Source organism: Coenobita brevimanus, chromosome 27 (genome assembly GCF_032717465.1).
Source record: "Coenobita brevimanus isolate Jiangsu-jjx chromosome 27, ASM3271746v2, whole genome shotgun sequence".
NCBI classification, from domain to species: domain Eukaryota; kingdom Metazoa; phylum Arthropoda; class Malacostraca; order Decapoda; family Coenobitidae; genus Coenobita; species Coenobita brevimanus.
In genome coordinates this window covers 28,968,296-28,990,448 of record NC_136980.1, presented here as the reverse complement: position 1 = coordinate 28,990,448, position 22,153 = coordinate 28,968,296, and the positions used below count along the sequence as shown (strand labels likewise).

The window sequence follows — 22,153 nt, the reverse complement described above, 5'->3', positions numbered from 1 at the left end:
TATCTGCCCTCCCTTCACTAGTTCTAGAATTATTACTTAGGTGAAGAGGACTGATCCCTCCCTAAAAGCAGGATGGAAAATTGTTCCCAGTAACCAAATGAACTCACCTGATAAGTTTCATTCAAACTTTTCCCCCATTTTTGATTGTTTTTATTTTTGGGAAAGGGGCTGACTCCACAAAAATCAGTGGGGGGGGGTCACGCTCTCTAAATATCGCTTTACTGGATAAGAGCTATACATTGTTTAACATGAACTAAGATATCAGTCATATATGTGCTTCTTCCCTTATATTGTACCCGTTATAGTTCTGGAGGGGCGTCGACCCCTGATAAAATAGGGGTATAAATTTTTATGTAGTGGAGGACATTATCAAGTAACCAGTCCAGCTGACCCGAAAAAGTTTCAATGAAATCCATGTGCAAAAAATCATGACTAGAAAACTGTATATAGTGAAAGACCTTTCCAGGAACCCGACAAATTTATTTGGGAGATGTTTCCATTGAAATCTTGTCATGATGTAATCTTAGATGGAGTTAAATCACACACACACACACACACACACACACACACACACACACACACACACACACACACACACACACACACACACACACACACACACACACACACACACACACAAGAGACCTGAGTATAGCGCAACGGTATAGGGTGCTTTGTCAAAAGTAATAGGCCTGCTATCTCTGCTTCGCAGGACTGACAAAAAGAAATATGTAATGATATTGGAAGAGAGTTTATCATGATCAGAATTGAAGTAACTTTAAAGGAATGGAGTGAAGCCTGAAGGCAAACCAGGGTGAAGGCTTTATACATAAATAAACCAAATGCCTTCTTCCAAGAAACTCTGCGTGGGGAAGTATCGAACAACAGAAATGAAGTGGTCCAAATAGGTTATACTATGAAACAGACGTCGTCACACTGAAGATGTGGAACGTGTCCAAAGCTCGCCTGGTGCGAATGTTTTGACACACTCTGGTAATACTGCACACCTTAGTGCTGTTAGAGATCTTTCCAAAATGGCGATAGTAGCCCGTAGAGATCTTCTCAAATGGTGAGGGATACTTTTACAGCCCAACCTGTACTATAGTAGCATACAGAAATCCCCCCAAATGGTGAGGGATACTTTTTTTACAGCCCAAGCTAAACATTTCGTAACACTCTTAAGTAAATTTCGGCTGAAGTAAGTTGTCCTTGCTCTCGCTCGGTCAATAAATCTTTATAGTAGCAGTACCATATTCGAAAAGTTACTAGAGGCTGGAAAAATAGTCGACACGGTCATCCCCAGCGTTTCGTTAGATGAGGCTGAGAACACTTTGACAGCAGTAAAGACGGGTGAAGCAGCAGGTGGTAATGGTATTATTGCTGATCTTATATGAACTAGCAGAGTTATTTACGAAATATGTATAATTCAGAGCTGAACTCAAATCTTGGAAATATGTGCCTATTCTGCTTCACAAGAAAAAGGTGACATCAAAGACGCATAGAATTACTGTACCGTCCAATTAGTCTTGCACCCGTTGTGTACAAACCTGTCACGAAAGTCCTAACAAATCGCATTAGTCCTACCTTAGATGCAAATCAGCAAAGAGAACAGGCAGGATTTGGAATATTCAGGTTTTAAATCAGGTGGTAGAGAAATTTTCAGAATGTAAGAAACCTTTGTACCAGCCATTTAAAGCTTTAGATTCAGTTGAAACAGTTGCAGTAATAATAATAATAATAATAATAATATTATTATTATTATTATTATTATTATCATTATTATTATTATTATTATTATTATTATTATCATTATTATTATTGTTATTATTATTATTATTATTATTATTATTATTATTATTAACCATATAATAATCTTCTGTGTGGTGATGGCAGGTGTCGTGGGTGAGGGCCAGGGATGTTCACCTGCTGACAGCCGGCCTTACCACCTACGCCTCAGACAACAGGTCAGCTAAATATAATCTCTTTGTTTATCTGCCTGTGTGTCAGTCTGTACCTTTATGTCTGTTTTTGTCTGTTTGTCTGCATTCTTGTGTGCTTGTTCTTCGTAGTTGACAAATAGGGACCTCTGGTAGCCGGCCTTACCACTTTTAGCTCAGACAACAGGGAGTTTTTTGCATGTCTTACATTTTCCAGTCACTGCTTCCCTCTCTGTCGATCTGTCTGCCTCTTTGCCAGTATGATTGTCTTTTGTCTGTTTGGGAGTTTTCCTCTCTGCCTACCTGCCTGGCAATCTGTCTGTCAGTCTCTCTGACTGTCTGATTGCTTTTATGCTGAAGGTGAGAGCGGAGACAATCATCTTCTGACAGCCAGCCGTAACACCTACATCTCAGACGACATGTATGTCCCTTATTTTCTCTGCGCCTCGCTTTTCCTCTTTTCATGTCTGTCCGGCTGCCTGTATTTCTCTCTCCCTTATTTTCCGTTTTAATGTTTACCTAATTTTTATGGAACACTGTCCTACTTCCATTAGCCTTACCACCCACATCTGTGACTAAAGGTACTATGTTCATTACACTTTGCTTAGTTCGTTGCCTGCCTGCCTATCTTGCTTTGTATTTGCCTGTCTATATCATTGCCTTACTGCCCCTGCTTTTCTGTCATCCATTTCTGCATTTCTAGGCCATTGACCTAACTGCACGTATAACAGTGAAAGGGGCAAGATGAGGGTACAATACTCGAGATCAGTTGCTTGGCCTGTACACAATGATACCAGCGAGCCACAGCACCCGAGGGGCCCAGCGGATGGATCAGCAGATCAGCGCCCACTGCCCCTACCACTGACTAGGGTTTATATGTACAAACTCTTGTGGACTTAAGAGGTAAAAGAGAGTGTGTCTTTATAAATTCATCTTCACTTATACAGCTACAAAATACTTCAAAACCAAAATAAAGTAAATGTATTAAAGTGAAAATACGCAAAATTAAATTCTTCCTGTTACTTTGAATCATAGTGGTGGGTGGTGGCGACAATCATCCACTCACTTGATGTAGTGCTACCTACTTCTTCCTTAGCCTTTATCTTTTTTTTTTTTTTTTTTTTGTGCACGCCCTCCTCTTCCAATTTCTCCCATCTTTCCTGTCACTTCTTATTGCTTTTCTTGCCTTTACAGGTGGCTTTATATTGAGCGACGAGCCAAATGGTTTCCTATAAGCCAAGAAACCATTTGCAATGCTGCGTGGTAACCGTATAACCAAACCATTCGTGTTCCCTACGTGTCAACAAGCGGGTTGGTGAAGGGTTAGTCCCCCTCCCCGTAAAACAAATACCTGAGGTCAGTGGCCACCCCTAACGAGATTATGGCGTCTGGCAATAAATAGATAGATAGACTTTGAATCAGTTGCCATAAAAATTGGCCAAAGTACTTTATGAAAACAGCCCCGAATCATTACCCACCTCGCCACCCGCTGACCAGATCCCCAGGGCTGGTGTGGAGATGTGATGGTAGTGCATGCGGCGCTGTTGGCACACTGACAGGCCCTATACACGGGCGGGAGAGATAAGTGTTATAGTAGTGTTATTGCCGTGCTGGTGACTGTTAGTTTCTCAGTTATGTTGTTGGTGATGGTGCAATTGCTAACACGTACCGCTGATGGGGGAATATTACCCACATCACCATACGAATTGTTCCTGCTTGCCACTTGCTTTGCCCTCCGTTAAGCTTGATATAATCGTTATAGTCCCTCCTGAGTCGGATACAATCGGTTTGGACACAGGAGTACCTAGGAGTAGTACAAGCAATAGGAGGCCTGTTGGCCAGATAAGAGATTCTCTGCTGGAAAAAAATGTTTATTGGACTATGATCTAACCAATGTGTAAGAGAAAGGGATAGAAAAAAAGATAAGCTGTCCCCCAACCAACCACACCAATCAGTTAAACCGGCAAAAAATGACAGGAAAACACCATGCTTGTTACAAAGAACATGCGTGGAAAGTTTTATATGAGTGGCAGAAGAGGAACATCTATGTACTGTGTAATCTCTGTTCTGCAGATCTGTAAAAGAAATGCAAATACAATCGCCGAATGTTCTTGTTATTAACCAAGCGTCTCATAGTCGTCAGCATACTCTTCATCTCTGAAATAACACTAAATCCGTTACAGCCTATAGTCTTAAAATATTTGTTTAGCAGAATTATAACGTACCAGTAGTCCTTGCACTAGCTACCATTGCTGGTATCCTATTCCATTGCCCCACTACAAGGACGTTCAAGTAATTTTTACCTACGGCGATAGCCAGCATGTTAATGAGTAGCCAGCGCTCTTCTTTTTCTTCTGGCTGATTTTTTAAAAGGAGGCCTTTGGAGACATAAAAGTGGTACCATTTAAGGTATTTTGACATGGAGAATCGAAGTCTGCCATCAGCTGACACTTAAGGTGGCGCCATCTAGCAACAACTTTAGTAAAAGTGCTTAATTTAAGCCTGTTGAGAGATAAAAGCGATCCCACATATGGTTATTTGACATGGAGAATCCAAAGTTGCTGTCAACTGACAGCTGTGCTGGTGCCATCTAGCAGCAACGTTTGTAAAAGTTCTTCACTTAAGCACATTGACACATAAAAGTGGTCCCATATAAGGTTGCTTGACATGGTTAATTACTTTTTACAGCAAACTTTTTGCAACAAGGGCCTCACCGCAGGTCCAAGACCACTGTTTGCGGTTCTGGGTAAACATGGCACGTGCACTCTGCCATGTACTTAGAAGCTTACGGTATATGTATCTTTTAATTTACTTTATCAATTGCACTGATCAAGACGTGATAACTTTAATTCTTTGCGGCTGGAGATAAGCAGCCACCATAATGGCGATGACGTCAGTATTCACAGTGCAGCAGACGTTCCAGCCCATCGCACAGGACTTTACCAGTAACAGCGATAATAGTTGTCAAGATATTTACTGACATGGCCACCGTAAATCCAAACTACCCCCTTCAGGTATGTTGTGAAGGAGTACTTTTCATGGTGTAAATGAGTGGTACCTGTTAGGTGCCGGTAAGTAAATTGCAGTGAAATCGACTAGAAGTAGCATACAGCTACACCATTCCCGAGCGGGGTTCGTACCTCATGAGGTGGAAAGTGTTTAATGTATGGTGTATAGTATCAGTTGTATGAGTTTATATTGGTATTATGCTCATGCATGTTGAATATTTGACCTCTTCATTATTACTTTTCTGAAAGAACAGTTTCTGTGAGTGATCTGAACTTTATAATAAAGTACCTTCAGGAGGGTGCGACGAATAACGAATCGGCAGTCATTTATGGAATCGGAGGTCATTTACCGAATCACCACCACATCGGCACGTTTAATTGGTGTCATAGATTTTATCACCATATAGGTTCATACACACCTAATTATCTGAAATCCGGTAAAATTTTTAATTTAATAAAAAAAAAAAGAAGTCAGGATTCACAGTGAAAACACGTTAAAGTTAGCGGAAGTGTTTCTCCTTTAGCTCAGCAATTCGCCTTGGCAGACTTCTACTTTGCATAAATATTAATTTAACATGCAGATACATTTATTTGCACTGTAAATCAGTATTTGTGCAAAACAGAAATTTATCAAGGCGTGTTGGCTATCAGATTCTTAAAGCAGAAATACTTGCTAACTCTTAGCACGTTTTTGCTCTGAATCCTAAGTTTCTACTAACAATCAAATTAAGCACAATTTTTTGACCGGATTTCAGATAATTAAGTGTGTATGAGACTATATGGTGAAGAAAATAATATTTTCACAACAGTAAAGACTGCATTCCAGCACTGGGAACTTCGACGAGCAGGCAGCCACTACTGCTTTCGTTTCTCATTGGCTGGTACACAGAGGAATAATTTCCCGGGTGTGCTCTTGTCTGTGCTCTTACACATTGGCACGAAACACTAGCGATTATTCCTCTTGCCACTGGGCATTCTTGGAGATCAGAAATAAGCACAGTGTATACAGGCTGAATGTAAAGTCAACTAAGCTCTTCAGCAGTGTGAGTAGTGACTCTCGACCAGACAGAGGCCGTTTCAGAGTCACGTGATTTGTCAGCTTTTTTTGTTTTTGTTTTTAATATATCTGTCCTTTTTTTTGGGGGAAAAAGGTTGGTATATAATTTTCTGCATATTTTATACCTGTTCAAATATCTAACTTAAAAGAAAAAAAAGACCGGAAATTCGTCTATTTTACCCTTGTTCCCCAATTAGTGCTCTATTTCTTACATTTGGGTTTAACTCTAGTCACAGTACCATTCTGTCTGTACTTCGAACAAATTATCATATCTAACATCGTCAGATTTAAGAATTTTAAATGTTTTTATTAGAGCTCCCCGTAGTATTTTATTTATTTATTTATTTATTTATTTTTATTTTTTTGAGAGAGAGAGAGAACATATTTAGTTTCATTGGTCGTTTTCCGTAAGGCAAATTTCGCAGGGATTGGATCATTATTGTGATTTTACACTGCAATATCACAAGCCTGCCTTCAGCCATAATAAGATCTCGGAACCGTTGGTGACGTATAAGGCTTAGAGATTACATCGGGCGTTATATGGTCAAAGTTCCTTGAGATGAAGCCTAGCATTTCGTTTGCCTTGTTACTCGCTGCTATATTCCGTTTTCTATGTCGGTACTGACAATAACTCCCAAATCCCTACAATCCATTACTTCCGCCAGTGGGGTACTGAACATACGATATTCATAATTTATGTTATTGTCACCATGCACATTATATTTCATCTGCAATTTTTCACTCCAATTCATTAACTCCTCCAGGTCGTTTTGCATACAGTCACAGTCTGCTTTCGTAATTACTTTGCCTCCAATCTTCGTGTTATCTGCAAATTTCTATACCTTAGAAACGAGTCCATTTTCTAGATCACTGATATGTATAATGAAAAGAACTGGCCCTAAAACTGACCCCTGAGGAACTCCACCTGTTACATATAGCGAATTACAAGCTGCATGCGATTCGTTAACAAATCAACAGTCCATGAAAGCAATTTACTAGACAGGCCGTGCGGTTTTACTTTTCCTTGTAGTCTTAGATGGGGAACCTTATGAAATGCTTTCTGGACAATTAGGTATATGCCACACGACGGTATTTTTGCTTCCCAGTTATGATATATAGTAAAAAAAAATCGAACAAATTTGTAAGGCATGATCTGTTATGATGAAGCCCGTGACGATTTTCTGTTACAAGATTATGCTTAGTAACGAACAAATTAAGTTTATCTCTAACAAATGTTTCCAAAATTTTGCATAGTACTGAAGGTAGGCTTATTGGACGGTAATTTGTGGGGTATTTTTTTTTTGCCATTTATAAAGACAGGTGATGAATTAGAGAGCTTTCACTGCTTACGTGCTGTACATTCACTTATTATTTATGGAATATTTTATTTATAGGAAAGGCTAACTGTGTGTAACATTCACGCCGAATTTTAAGAGAAAACTGGTCTGGGACACTAGATTTATATGGGACGATTTTCTAATTTAACACTGTCTGTCCTGTCACTTCATTGATTGATATACTCTCGCCCTGAGAATGTGATTGATACATAGGAATGTTTACGTTTATTTTTTATTTTTTGTTTATGTATTTTTTGTGAGAACACAGTGAAATGTTTCGTTCAGTATTGTTGCTGTTACTTGATTATCATGGACGAGATCGCCTTCCGAGCATAATAGAGGCCCTTTGCTATGTATTACATTTTTTATTACTCCCCACATAATGAAAAAAAATGTTTTAGGGTATGATATTCTTTCACAGGGTAATGTTCGCCTCGTATTCTCGTTTAGTTTTCCAAATAATTCGTACATTGCCGGTGTATTTTAAAATAGTTCGTACTTTCATCGTGATTTCATGTACATTTATTTGTTTTTAACATGTTTTTCTCCTGCGATCAATAATTTCTTCAATTGTCTTCGACATCCAGGCTAGTTGATTAGGGTGATTATATCTTCCCGTAATTTTCAGTATTTTTTTCTCGTTCATTAAACCTTAATCGATTAATGAATTTCTCATATTTGTTCGACGTTATCCACCTTTAGTAATTTAAGCCAATTGATGCTGGCAATTTCATTTCTCATATTATCGAAATTAACTTTGGAGGCTATTTGTGCTGGTCTTATAGATTATGTTAATCTCAAGTCTGATGTTATGATCGTTGTTGCTAAAATTTTCACCAACATCTCACATGTTTATTAGATCACTGTTTGTCGCTGGGACAAGGTTGAATATATTACTACTCCACGTTGGTGCATTCACTGTCTAACTTGAAAATGCATCGTCTGTCTGTACTAACAACCTGTTCCATTCTTTGTATGCACACAGTTTTCTTTTCCCTGTCAATATTCGGATTATTAGTCCCCCCAAGTAATGCAGCCCTTGTTTTCTATGATATATCCTGTAGAATATATATATATATATATATATATATATATATATATATATATATATATATATATATATATATATATATATATATATATATATATTTTTTTTTTTTTTTTTGGCGGGGGGGCTAACTTGGGTGATCTGTATATTAAATGAAAAAGAATAAGTTAAGTACTTTGAAAATTTCGACATACAACGAATCTTATATTTCAACATCCAATTTACTGAGCTGTATTGTATTTATGTTTTTTTTTTTTTAAGTATTCTAAAACTCCCCCCCCCCCGGTTTTGTGCAGTATCGATTTTTAAGAATAATTCAAAAATTTGTAGCAATACTGTACTTCTTCAAAAAGGTGCATGTCACGAGGATTTAACTATGATTCTATCTATCTATAGCCAGACGCCATAATTCCGTAAAGGGTGGCCGTTTGACTCAGAGTTTGTTGTTTTATGGGGAAGGGCACTAACCTTCTGCCAACCCACTTTTTGACACATAGGGAACACGTATGTATTGGATGTATAGTTACCACCCAGCATTGTGAATGGTTTCCTGGCTTACATGAAACTATTTGGCGTGTGACTCAATGTAAAGCCATCTGAAAAGGGAAGAAGAGTAAGAAAATGTGACAGAAAAGATAGAGGAAATAGGAAAAGAAGAGGCCACACACACACACACACACACACACACACACACACACACACACACACACACAAAGAATGATAAAGGTGAAGGAAGAAGAGGGCAGCACTACATCAAGTGAGTGGATGATGGTCTCCACGACCTGCCACCTGTCCATGGTTCTGTAGTCATAATTATGTTGAGATTTTCGGAAGTTGCACAAGTAATTAATTCGTTTCCCTTTGAAATAATACTTCATGCTTTCATATACATAATATACACAGTACGGCTGGATCTAGTGCTGTGTCACACTAAAATTAGTCCTGCTTAATCGTTCAAATCCCCACTCTATATGGTAACACTCCTACGAGCCACAGATGTGACTCTTCCACCCTCCAGCATCTGAGATTATGTCAGAGCCACCCGAGTCCCCTGGTGGTTTGGCTACACCTCGCTACCACCACTGACTTCAAGGATTGGATATTAACTTTCCCTCTTTCCACCTCTGTATTATTACCCAGACTCCTAAAGCATGCCTATAACATTCATCTAGAACCTCACCTAACCTTGTTTTTCCTACCCTATTGAGGTGAAGACCGTCTCTGCCATACAAGCTCTTGTCATGACTGAAATTTGCCCAAATATCAACCAACATCACAACCTCCATTCTATACACAGACTTTCTACCCTTCTAGTGACTCATGTCATTTTATTGAGAGTTACAAAACCAACGTTCTGTAATTCTCATTGTGACGTCAGACTTTCTCTCTCTATCTCTGTCTGTCTGTCTGTCTGTCTTTCACTCGTTTTTATTTCAACAATCGTCGGTGTTTACCAGATGTTCCTCCACTGTTTTCAGTACCTTCGTCCTTTATTTTTTCTCTCTTCCATTTCTTACTTCCTTTTCGTATTTCCGTATCCTTCCCCCTTTTCTTTATACATATTCCTCTTTTCCCCTTTTCTCTGTATATCTTCCTCTGGTTTCTCCTCTTTCAGTCATATATTTCTCTATCCTTTACTCTGTCTGTCCAACCTCTCATTCCTGCTTTTGTATATCATTCTCCTCCCTCCCCTAGGTCTGTCATTCACTCTTCTGTTTCATTTTTTATTTGCCTTCTCCCTCGCGCTGCTTTCCTCTCTCGTCCATTTCATATACTTTCTTCCTTTCTCTTGTCCCCATTCTTTCGTCTTTCCATATTGTATTTCTTCATATTTCTGGCTTTTTCTTTCATATTTTTGTCAATGTTCCTTTTTCCTCCTCTCCCTCTGTCCCTTTTAAAGTCTTTTAGGTCTTCCGATTCCTTTCCCCACTCTCCTGCCATTCAGTTAAACTTCTTGCTTTTTCTCCCTAAAATTCTTGGTTCATCGATTTTTTTTCTTCACATCTTACTTTCTATAATTGGTACTTCTTAATCTTCCTCTCTTTCCTTTTCTTCTTCTATTTTCTCCATTAAACATTTCGCCCTTCTCTTTTCCCATTTCTACTTTCAATTGGTGTGACATCTCTCCCCCTCCATTCGTACGCCATTCATCTCTCATTTCTTCTTCTGAATTCTCTCTTCATCGTCTTTATCTTTTGTCGTCCTTGTCTTCTCCTCCCTGTTCCCTTTTCACTTTCATATTTATTCATTTTCTTCCCTTTTCCTACCCTTTCCTTTCTGCACCTTATTCGTTTCACTGTACCCTCTTTCATTCCTCCCCCTCCTTCCTCCTATGTTTCCATCCTTCTTTCTTCACTTTTCCTCTCTTTTTCCTCTTTCTATAATTTGGTATTTCTTCATCCTCCTCTCTTTCCTTCTTTCCACACGAAATTTAACCTGCCATCCCCACAGGCCAAAGTTTGGATTAAATCCCGGTAATCAGTAAGTCACTCGAACACTTGCTCTTCCCTCTGTGTGTGTGTGTGTGTGTGTGTGTGTGTGTGTCGTCGCTTCTTGATGTTTCGCCTTCCCTGCTGTTTCTCTCGGCTTTGGTGAGCTTGTGATGTAAGTGAAATACCTTCATGTTTTTCCCGTCTCACCTCCAGTATCCCAGGAAATGGAATGGAGAGAGAAGTTGATGACTGGGTAATTAATGAAGGGGTAGATGTGGTAATTGCTGAAGGGATAGATGTGGTAATTAATGAAGGGGTAGATGTGGTAATTTATGAAGGGGTAAATGTGGTAATTAATGAAGGGGTAAATGTGGTAATTAATGAAGGGGTAAATGTGGTAATTAATGAAGGGGTAGATGTGGTAATTAATGAAGGGGTAAATGTGGTAATTAATGAAGGGGTAGATGTGGTAATTACTGAAGGGGTAGATTGATAATTTATGAAGGGGTAGATGTGGTAATTTATGAAGGGGTAGATGTGGTAAATAATGAAGGGGTAGATGTGGTAATTAATGAAGGGGTAGATGTGGTAATTAATGAAGGGGTAGATGTGGTAAATAATGAAGGGGTAGATGTGGTAATTAATGAAGGGGTAGATGTGGTAATTAATGAAGGGGTAGATGTGGTAAATAATGAAGGGGTAGATGTGGTAATTAATGAAGGGGTAGATGTGGTAATTTATGAAGGAGTAGATGTGGTAAATATTGAAGGGGTAGATGTGGTAATTAATGAAGGGGTAGATGTGGTAATTAATGAAGGGGTAGACGTGGTAAATAATGAAGGGGTAGATGTATCGTAATGGGGAGAGGTATGTGTAGTGTCTCCGGTGCCTTGTGTCTCACTGTCTCACCCCTGCAATCAACCCTGGAGACTAAACTACATTAATATTAAAGTCCTGTACACCACTAATTTAACTTGTCATTGTACATTATTATTTATGTCTACGAGTATCTATCTGTCCATCTTTCTATCCGTCTTTCTATTTATGTATACACACACACACACACATTATATATATATATATATATATATATATATATATATATATATATATATATATCTATATATATATATATATTCATTCATTCATTGCCAGACGCCATGTATCCCAGACGGGGTGGCCAAGGGCTTAGAGTTAATTGTTTTACAGGGAGGGGCACTAATCCTCCACCAACCCCACTTGACACGTAGGGATGCCAACAGCATCTGGTGTTCCCAGGCGGTCACCACATCCAAGTACTAACCAGACGCAACGATATATATATATATATATATATATATATATATATATATATATATATATATATATATATATATATATATATATATCGTACGATGGGGCGTTATCGTATTGGTGGGGCGATATCGGCATTTTTTAAAGTCAGAAATGGATTACTTTCCAAATGTTTATTTTTTAAAACTAATATTAAATGTGTTTCTTATGATGGTAGGTTTAATTTGAAATAAAATTTGATCTCATTGTGTTGCATATGGTTCACTGACGAAAATCAATACGAGAGACATTCCAATGACTGAAAATTGTACTGAAAAATAAATTTGTATCTGGGACCCGGACAGCCCACTTGGATCAAACCTGTATACCCCATGTAGACTGCCGATTGTTTAGGGCAACTTTTACCTGTAAACCGTTATCTGGTAACTTTATCCATGACTGGGTAATATCGGCATACCTGGTGGGGTAATAACAGTATCGGTGTAAATTATATATTTCTGCCATCAGAGCTGAATTAAATGCTCGTGAGGATTACTACTAATTTGTAAACTTGTATACATATGGAAGGACAGACAATTACGAGTATATTGAAGATGATCCGGCATTTGCTGAATTAACAGAGGAGTCAGAAGATTAATCATACGTAGTGGTAGCAGTCTCTTAGGTCCAAAGCCAAGACGACGGATGTGAAAGCAGTAACACAAAGGACAAAACAGGGAGAACGGAGACTAGAAATGTATGGTGACCACAGATTAGGAGTTAAATTAAGGAGTCTAAGTGTTGACAGTATTCAGCTATAGCAAGTGCCATTGGCCTACTCAGTAAGTAGGGCGGATTCTGAAGAAGACCGATGAGGAATATGACAAATTCATAGTGAAATAAAACAGAATTAAAGAAACAAGTAGTAAAGAGGAAGGTCCCTTACATTTAAGGTGCAATGAGTCAGAAGATCATTACCCCACTGACAAAAACTATATTGTGAGAAAACTGCGACTATTCTTTTGGTAAAGGTGGAAACGTGTTTTTTAAAGAATGACTTTGGGTCACTGATAATTCGGTGAACGAATGGAGATAAAAAAAAAAAAAATACTCTGCGAAGTGATTTACTGTCAATTTATGTGCTGCTTATGGTTAGGGGAAGGTGTTTAGATTTAAAGGAACAGGATGATTTAAAACACTGAAGCTGTAATGTTTGACCTGTGTATTTATTTACAAATCAGTGGTACCGGTATGTGATTTACGGTACTTCAAGACTCCCATAAAGTCTGTTTTCTATGCTTAAAAATTTTTCCATTGTTTTTCTCTATTTATCGATAAAGAAAAAAATCGTGAAGTATGTGAAATGAAGTGGGACTAGCATCCAATTTTTTTCAAGTTTAAGACATTATTTTCTTCAAAGATAATATGTAGTACGTAAAATCAAGTGCTTTCTTGGAATATCTATGAAGATTTTGCATAACAGTCACTGTATTATGCTGTTGTAGCCAGCACGTCCTTATCACCCCATTCGTAGGGAAATATCGGCAGGGGTTTTGACATTTTGCCCAGAAATAAGTTTAAGTTTATTGCGAAAGGTTTGGGGCATACAGCTTTAAAATGTAGTATGTAGTTTCTGCATATACCTTTCCTACCATATACAGTATATATATATATATATATATATATATATATATATATATATATATATATATATATATATATATATATATATATATATATATATATATATATATATATATATATATATATATATATTTATAGATATATATATATAAAGAGAGAGAGAGAGATCTTAATCCTGTGTGTGTGTGTGTGTGTGTGTGTGTGTGTGTGTGTGTGTGTGTGTGTGTGTGTGTGTGTGTGTGTGTGTGTGTGTGTGTGTTTTGCAGCCAAACCTGGAAAAAAATATTTTGATGAAACTTGGCAGGATGCTTGGAAGTGGGTCCCCGATGGGCCAGTTTCAGTTTCATGTCGGTGTGATGTTAGCTGAACAGGTGTTTTGGCCTCTGATAATTGTCACAGGTATTACAATGACTGCAAGTGGAAGAGGCGGCGGGATATTTCCGTGGAATTTCATGCGTTCTTACAAAGAATTGGAGAGGCATGTACAGACGTCGGAATAAGTTCGTTTCCTTTTCCGTGTTTGTAACACTGCTCGATGGAGAGGTATCCCCTCCTCCTCTCCTCCTCATAGTCTCACACTCCCTCCCAATCCCCCCACTTTTCTCTCCGACCCCATAACCCCACCCGGTACCCTCCATACTCTTGCTCACAGCCAGCTAGGGGTTTCTGTACTTCAAGCACCTCTCTAATTACGTGTAGTCCGAACAACTAATGAAGGAATAGTACAGTATATATCATAAACCAAGCTAGGAAAAGGTTTACTACATTGTGTGTGTGTGTGTGTGTGTGTGTGAGAGAGAGAGAGAGAGAGAGAGAGAGAGTATATGATGAAAGAAGGACGATAGGTAGAAAGGAAGGACTGGTAGGAGGGAGTAAAGTTAAAAAGGGAAGGGAAGAAGGAAGGAAGGAATGAAGGAAGGCCGGAAGGTAGAAAGGATGGAAGGAATGTCGAAAGGTAGGGCGGAAGGAAAAAAGGACGATCGGAAGGACGGAAGGAAGAAATGAAGGAGGGAAGAAAATGGAAGGAAGGAAGGAGGGAACAAGATAGAAGGAAGGAGGGAAGAAGAGAAGGAAGGAAGGAAGGAAAGAAGGAAGGGTGAAAGGAACGAATGAATGAAGGAAGGAGGGAAGGAAGGAGGGAAGAGAGTAAACGACAAAACAGATATGATGAAGGAGATGTCTGGGAAGGAATACTAAGACCATCAGTGTTTCATTCTTCTTTCTCTTCCCTTTCATTCTTCTGTATATTATTCTTCCTTCCATTCAAACTCTTCATTCATCTCTTGACTGCACATTCCAGCTTCCCTGTTCCTTCTCATTTCCTTTATTTTTATTATTGTTATTATTATTATTATTATTATTATATTATTATTATTATTATTATTATTATTATTATAATTATTACTATTATTATAATTTTTATTATTATTATTATTATTATTATTATTATTATTATTATTATCATTATTATTATGATTAGTATTATTAGTATTATTATTCCTGACGCTCGTTCCTTCACTTCTCTCTGCTCTTCTTCATTTTTCCCTTTATTTCCGTCTACTTTCATTCCCTTCACTCTTTCCCCACTCCATTCATCCATCATTTCAGCCCCAGCTTTCATTCTTTCTCTTTTTCTTCATTCTCCTGTTCCCTCCATCCCTTCCTCCTCTCGTCTCTCTTCCCTACCCACCTTCTCTCTCTCTCTCTCTCTCTCTTTCTCCTTTAACTTACAATTTTAATAACTTTATGATCGGAGTTCGTCTCGACGCAGGAAAGCGACCTCTTATATTATGAAGGTTCTCTCTCTCTCTCTCTCTCTCACACACACACACACACACACACACACACACACACACACACACACACACACACACACACACACACACACACTATTTCACCTTTCATGCACTTTTTATCTCATATATCCCTCACTCTATCATCAGGCTTTATCTTCCTTCCCTTGTTATTCCCTGTCCAACAAATTTACACAATAATGTCTTGCTTAATTCACCCTCACTTTCGGACTAGTAGTCTTTCTGTGGTACACAATTACCATATACAACCACTAAGTCATGAGCATATGATCCTGAAAACTCTTGGAAATATCTGACCAATTAATTGTCAGTTAACTGTCAGATATTGGTAAATATGTATCTACTTCCTTACCACTAACTCAAGTGTTAGCACATATTTACACCCAATCCCTTGACATTAAGTCGAATTTGGTAAATATGTACAGACGTCGGAATATATCATAAACCAAGTTAGGAAAAGGTTTACTACACTGTGTGTGTGTGTGTGTGAGAGAGAGAGAGAGAGAGAGAGAGAGAGAGAGAGAGAGAGAGAGAGAGAGAGAGAATAAATCTGTTGTAATTAAATGTTGTGATAATAGACACGGCTTTTACACACACACACACACACACACACACACACACACACACACACAGAATAAATCTGCTGTAATTAAATGTTGCGATAGTAGACACCTCTTTTACACACACACACACACACACACACACACACACACACACACACACACACACACACACACACACACACACACACAGGAGTTACAAGGAAAAGTTAGGATCTTAATGACTATGCAGCCCATACCGTGGAGTTACTTCTTGTTTGCCTAGGAATGCATATCCAGTTCACATTTATTCTAGTGTAAGATCCTGCCGATGAATCACTTAAACTTCTCTACTATAGTGTTAACAACGTCCATGTTGAGTCAGTTCCATGTGGAGCAGATCTTGCACGTGAAAATGTTTTCACGTAATTCCGCCGGAAAATTTTCTCAGTTACAGCTTCCAACCATGGTTGTGTGCCGAGTCCGTGTTAAGAGTAAGCAACTTTGTATGTAATGATTCTGAAACCCATTCAGATTTTAAACACTTTAATGAGCTGACCTCGTAGTCTACGAGTTTCTACTAAAAAAGTGCCACAGCCCTCAGGCGAACCTGATACCTTAGTCTGTTGAACTCTTTTTAAGTCGACGTATGTCTTTTTCAAGCAACCAAAATTCCACAGCTACTCAGGAAGTGGCCGTATTAAAGAGATATAGACTATGAGAACAATCTCTTTATTCCTCGAGAGAGAGAGAGAGAGAGAGAGAGAGAGAGAGAGAGAGAGAGAGAGACTTGGAATGGTGAGAACAATCAGGAGAATTACTGAAAAAAAAAAAAAAGTGAGTGAGAGGAGAAACTGAAGCAGAGAAGAGGAAAACACTCAGGTGAAAGAATGAAACAATGTTATAGAAGAGACACAGGGACGGATGCAAGCACACACACACACACACACACACACACACACACACACACACACACACACACACACACACACACACAGACACACACAAACGCACACTTTCTGAATATTTGTCGACCTATCCGTCTGTGCCTGTCTGTGTACTGCCCCTCTCCCCCCCCCCTCTCTCTCTGGATCCTTTGTCTCATCCCTTGTTTCCTTTTCCCTCCTTCCTCTTTCTTTATAGCTATCTGCTCAGTCCCTACCTTCCTCCCTCTCGCCTTTCCTTCGTCTGTCTCTCCCTCTGTCACTCCCTCCTTACCTCACGCTTCTTTCTCCCTCCCTGTGTCACAACTTTGTCTTACTTTTTTTTCATCTGTCAAATGTGTTACCTTTCATCCTCCATTACTCTTTCTGTATTTCTTTATTTGTACTAAATCCATTTCCTTCACTGCTTTCTTTATCCAGCAATAACTGCATGCTTCTTTTTCTCTCTCCTCTCTCCGTCTCTCCTTGTCACTCGAAATCTCTTCTTTCATTCCGCTCTTCCCACTCTCTTTCCCTCCCTTCCTCCCTCCTTCTCCCTCCCCTTGTCTTCCCTTCTTACAATCCCCCTCCTCTTTCTTGCCATAAAAATTAACCTATTTTGTTCCCACCCTTAATCTCTACTTTCTCTCCGCAAATTTCTCCACTTTCTCTGTTTCTTTCCCTCCCTTTTTACTTGACTAACATTCGTTCTACTCAGCCTCACTGCTTTCGTCTTATCCTGCTTAGTTCTTTCCCTGCGTCCTTGCCAGAATAACACACTTTCTTCCTCCTCCCTGTTACCTTGCCTCCTTTTCTAATTTTTCTCATTATCGTTCTCAGTATTCCGTTCCACAGCTGTCTTTCCCACTTTCGCCTTTTGTCTTTGTTTGCTCCATTCCCATTTTCTCTCAGCTGTCTCCCCTTTTGTTTCTCCTTCCCTGTCTCCCGGCCTTTCTATTCACATCCCCCTTTTCTCTTTCCTTTTCACACTGCTTGTATCTCATTTCACCTCTCACTGTCTCTTCTTACTCTCTGTCTCTTTTCTTAACTCTCGTTCTTCTCTCCATGCCTCTCCTCTTTTTATTTTCTCCGTAACTGCCCTCTCATTTCTCATTTTTCCACTCACTCTCCCTCTCCGCCTGTTGCTCTCTGTCTTTTAACTATCTCTCTCTCTTTCTTTTCTCTCTCTCTCTCTCTCTCTCTCTCTCTCTCTCTCTCTCTCTCTCTCTCTCTCTCTCTCTCTCTCTCTCACACACACACACACACACACACACACACACACAGTGTAGTAAACCTTTTCCTAACTTGGTTTATGATTTATATTGTACTATTCCTTTATCAGTTGTTCGAACTACACGTAATTTAGATGGTGCATGAAGTACAGAAACCCCTAGCTGGCTGTGAGTGAGAGTATGGAGGGTACCGGGTGGGGTTATGGGGTAGGAGAGAAAAGTGGTGGGGTTGGGTGGGAGTGTGGGACTATGAGGAGGGAAGGAGGAGGGGATATCTCTCCATCGAGCAGTGTTACAAACACTTTAGTCCACGGAAAAGGAAACGAACTTATTCCGACGTCTGTACATTTACACTCCAGTGTCTTTTTATTTCATTGAAGCTTTGAACAAACTATTGTATTCAGCAGAAAATGGTGGTTGCTGTAGTGGTCGTGTCGATGGTAGATTTGGTGGTGATGGTAGCTGCGAAGATGGTGGTGGTGGTGGTGGTAGCTGTGATGGTGGTGGTGATGATGTTGGTGGTTGCTGTGGTGATGGTGGTGGTGGTGGTGGTAGCTGTTCAGAAATGACTGTCATTTGGGCAAGTGCTTTGTGACCCTCTTGGGCCAAAAAGCACTTGCCCCAATGTGATGCACGGTTCAGAGACGGCTCTAATTTAGACAAGTGCTGAGTGGCCTGACAGGGCCCAAAGGCTTTATACGAATGTAGATACCAGTGCTTGCCGGCAGAAATTTGCGGGACTACTAATAAACTAATAGCCTTTCCTAAAAAGTTTGCAAAAGCCATTACTTTTTTTCAGTATCAATATTGAGCTCACAATGACCAATAAGGACCAGTAAGTCAAAATAATTAGTTTTGCAATTTTTGTATGTGTCCCGATTTACGACAGTCTAGTGCCGTTGCATTGTGCGCGATAGCCAAATTTGTTGTATTTTTCTGACTCTCCCTGGACATATCCCGACCTAATGCAAAAAGAATTAAGTAAAGATCTATTACCGTTCTTGTGAAAGAAACGGACAGATGGACAGATACACACATATGCGGGTTGACTTTATATATATATATATATATATATATATATATATATATATATATATATATATATATATATATATATATATATATATTTATATATATACATATATATATATATATATATATATATATATATTTATATATATACATATATATATATATATATATATATATATATATATATATATATATATATATATATATATATATATATATATATATATATTTCCTGGGGCACCCCACGGGATGCATAGGGCCTCAATGAACTCTCTCCACCAATATTTGTCCCTTGCCATCTCCTTCAGGTCCCACCAACACTCCTCTCCTGCTTCTTTTTTCATTGTCCTCAACCAGGTTTCCCTCGGCCTATATATATATATACTGTATATATATATATATATATATATATATATATATATATATATATATATATATATATATATATATATATATATACTGTATATATATATATATATATATATATATATATATATATACCTATCAATTGCTCACACACACACACACACACACACACACACACACACACACATACAATAAGAAAATAGCTCAAACAGCCCGAATCCGATTTTCACCAAACTTCTAAATACTTTAGGGTCAGCCATTGACTAATCCTACAGGACTTTTTTTTTTTTTTTTTTTTTTACAGCAACAGGTCAGAGATCAAGGGCACAGGACTGGACCAGTCTTTGATTGAACAAAGTATTAACCCAGTTTCAACATGACTTGGAGAACGGGTTGAAGGTAAGGTTGGAATGAAGACATTCAATTTCGAAAATAATCTTTCAAAGGTGAAGGTCACAAGACAAGGTCAAAATATGATCCAGTGTGTGGTAGTCATAATAACTTAAACAGTTTTAATCCGATTTCAACGAAATCTGATGGATGGGTCGCAGGTGAAGCAATAAGCATTTTATTTATAACAATAGGTCAAAGGTTAAGGTCACAGGGCAAGATTAACTTAGTAACAGTCTCTATCCGATTTGAACCAAGCTTTGGGGAAGAGTTGAGAACAATCAAAGGTCCAGCACACAAGGAAAGGTCAAATGCCACGGTGACAAGGCACGGTCAACTCAGTGATGATCTGATTTGAACCAGTCTTGGAGGAAGGGTTAATAATTAGTCGAGAGCAAAAGTATTTAATTGAGATTAATCGAAGATCAAAGGCATAGCTAGGTCAAAGTACGAATCGTGTGTTTGTGTGTGAATGAAAATAAAACAGTGGTATGCTTTGAATCAAACTTGGTGGATGAGTTGATGATCATGGAGAGGGTGACTTTATTATTGTTATTATTATTATTATTATTATTATTATTATTATTTAGAACAACAGGACAAAATTCGAGGTAATAACATTTAACTTAAACAGTTTTTGTCCAATATAGACTAAACTCTGTAGAAGGGTTCTTGCTAAACCAAAGATAGGGATATAGATTTTGAGAATAATCAAATTAATGTCAAAGTCTCACTGAAAAGTCGACGGTGAAAGTCAGTGGGCAACGTCAACTCAGACAGTTCTGATCTAATTTGGTCCAGTGTTAGTGAACGGGTTATGGGTTAGCTAAGAATGAAGAAAGTCGATATTGAGTATAATCAGCGGAAGGTCATGGTTACAGGGCAAAGTCAAACATATGGGTCATAGACTAGTCGGTGAGCGCGGGCTTTGTGCTCTCTGAGTGCTCCTTTTGCATTCAGTGTGGTATATTTTTTTTTTACAAAAAGGCCTGTAGTACAGAAAAAATCAGAAATGATATTCATTATTCGTTTTAGTACTAGAAAGCCATCTCTTTTTATCACGCTCGTTTTGCTGCCTGGTGATTACTTCTTCAACTTAGGAAGAAAGAATAAGTCTACTATGGGAGGTTTAATGTATCAGGGGATTTCAGAATCACGTACTACAGTTACCGCTATAACTTTTTTTTTTTCTAACAAATATTGGTAATTAACTTGATAAGGAAGAGATGTTATTTAATCTGCGAAATCGAGGAGGACATTACAGATGAAATAAGTTCCACAGAAAATTAACAAATTTTGGTAATTAACTTGAAGATTTTCTGTGGAACTTATTTCATCTGTATGTTCTCGATTTCGCACATTAAAAAACATCCCTTCCTTACCGAATTACTCTCCATGTCACATCTTGAGATATTCAGGTCCTTTTAAGGAAAAACAGGCTTTCATTGTGGAAAAGATGGATTTTATTTTTACACCCGCGCTCGCAAAGCAAGAGCGGATGATATACTTTGGTTAGTTTGTGTGTGTGTGTGTGTGTGTGTGTGTGTGTGTCCGTGCGTGCTTGCGCGCGTATCTCTGTCTGTCTGGCTGTCTGGCTGTGAACAATATACTCTTTCCTGAGACAGTTTTTATTTGATTATACATGAACTTGCTGGACGAGTTGACGGACAATCAGTTATTAAACTAAATAAACTAATTGCTCTTTCGAACAATAGGTCAAAGGCCAAGGTAAAAAATAGGTCAAATTTTTACCTAGCAAAATCGAAAAAAAAAAAATATTCAACTTGCACCAAGCTTGGTGAAGGGCTGCCGGTAAGGGAAAAATTAAGCAATGCAAGTGTGAGAACAATCAGTCAAACATCAAGGTCACAAAAGTCAAATCCCAAAATCATAGACCAAGATCAAATCAAACAGTTTTGGTCTTATTTGCAACAAACTTTGACGGGTTAGGGGAGTGGCAAAAACAAAGATATTAAATGCTGAGAGCAGTCAGTCAGAAGCTGATGTCTCAGAACACGGTCAAAGTTCAACCTGTATATCTGTGTGTGAACAAAATAGCAAAAAAAGTGTTTATCTGATTTCGAACAAACTTGATGGATGTGTTATGGATCATCCAAGGGGT

At 38.5% G+C, this 22,153-nt stretch overlaps 1 protein-coding gene across 1 annotated transcript in view; it reads left to right on the top strand.

Annotated features, from left to right (window-relative positions):
• LOC145394524 (uncharacterized) overlaps nucleotides 1-22,153 on the top strand; it is a 236,295-nt gene that overhangs the window by 45,432 nt on the left and 168,710 nt on the right. The window contains exon 3 of the mRNA XM_080268364.1: nucleotides 1,894-1,964. Within this exon, the coding sequence (XP_080124490.1) occupies nucleotides 1,894-1,964 (71 nt within the window). The remainder of the gene's footprint in view (nucleotides 1-1,893; nucleotides 1,965-22,153) is intronic.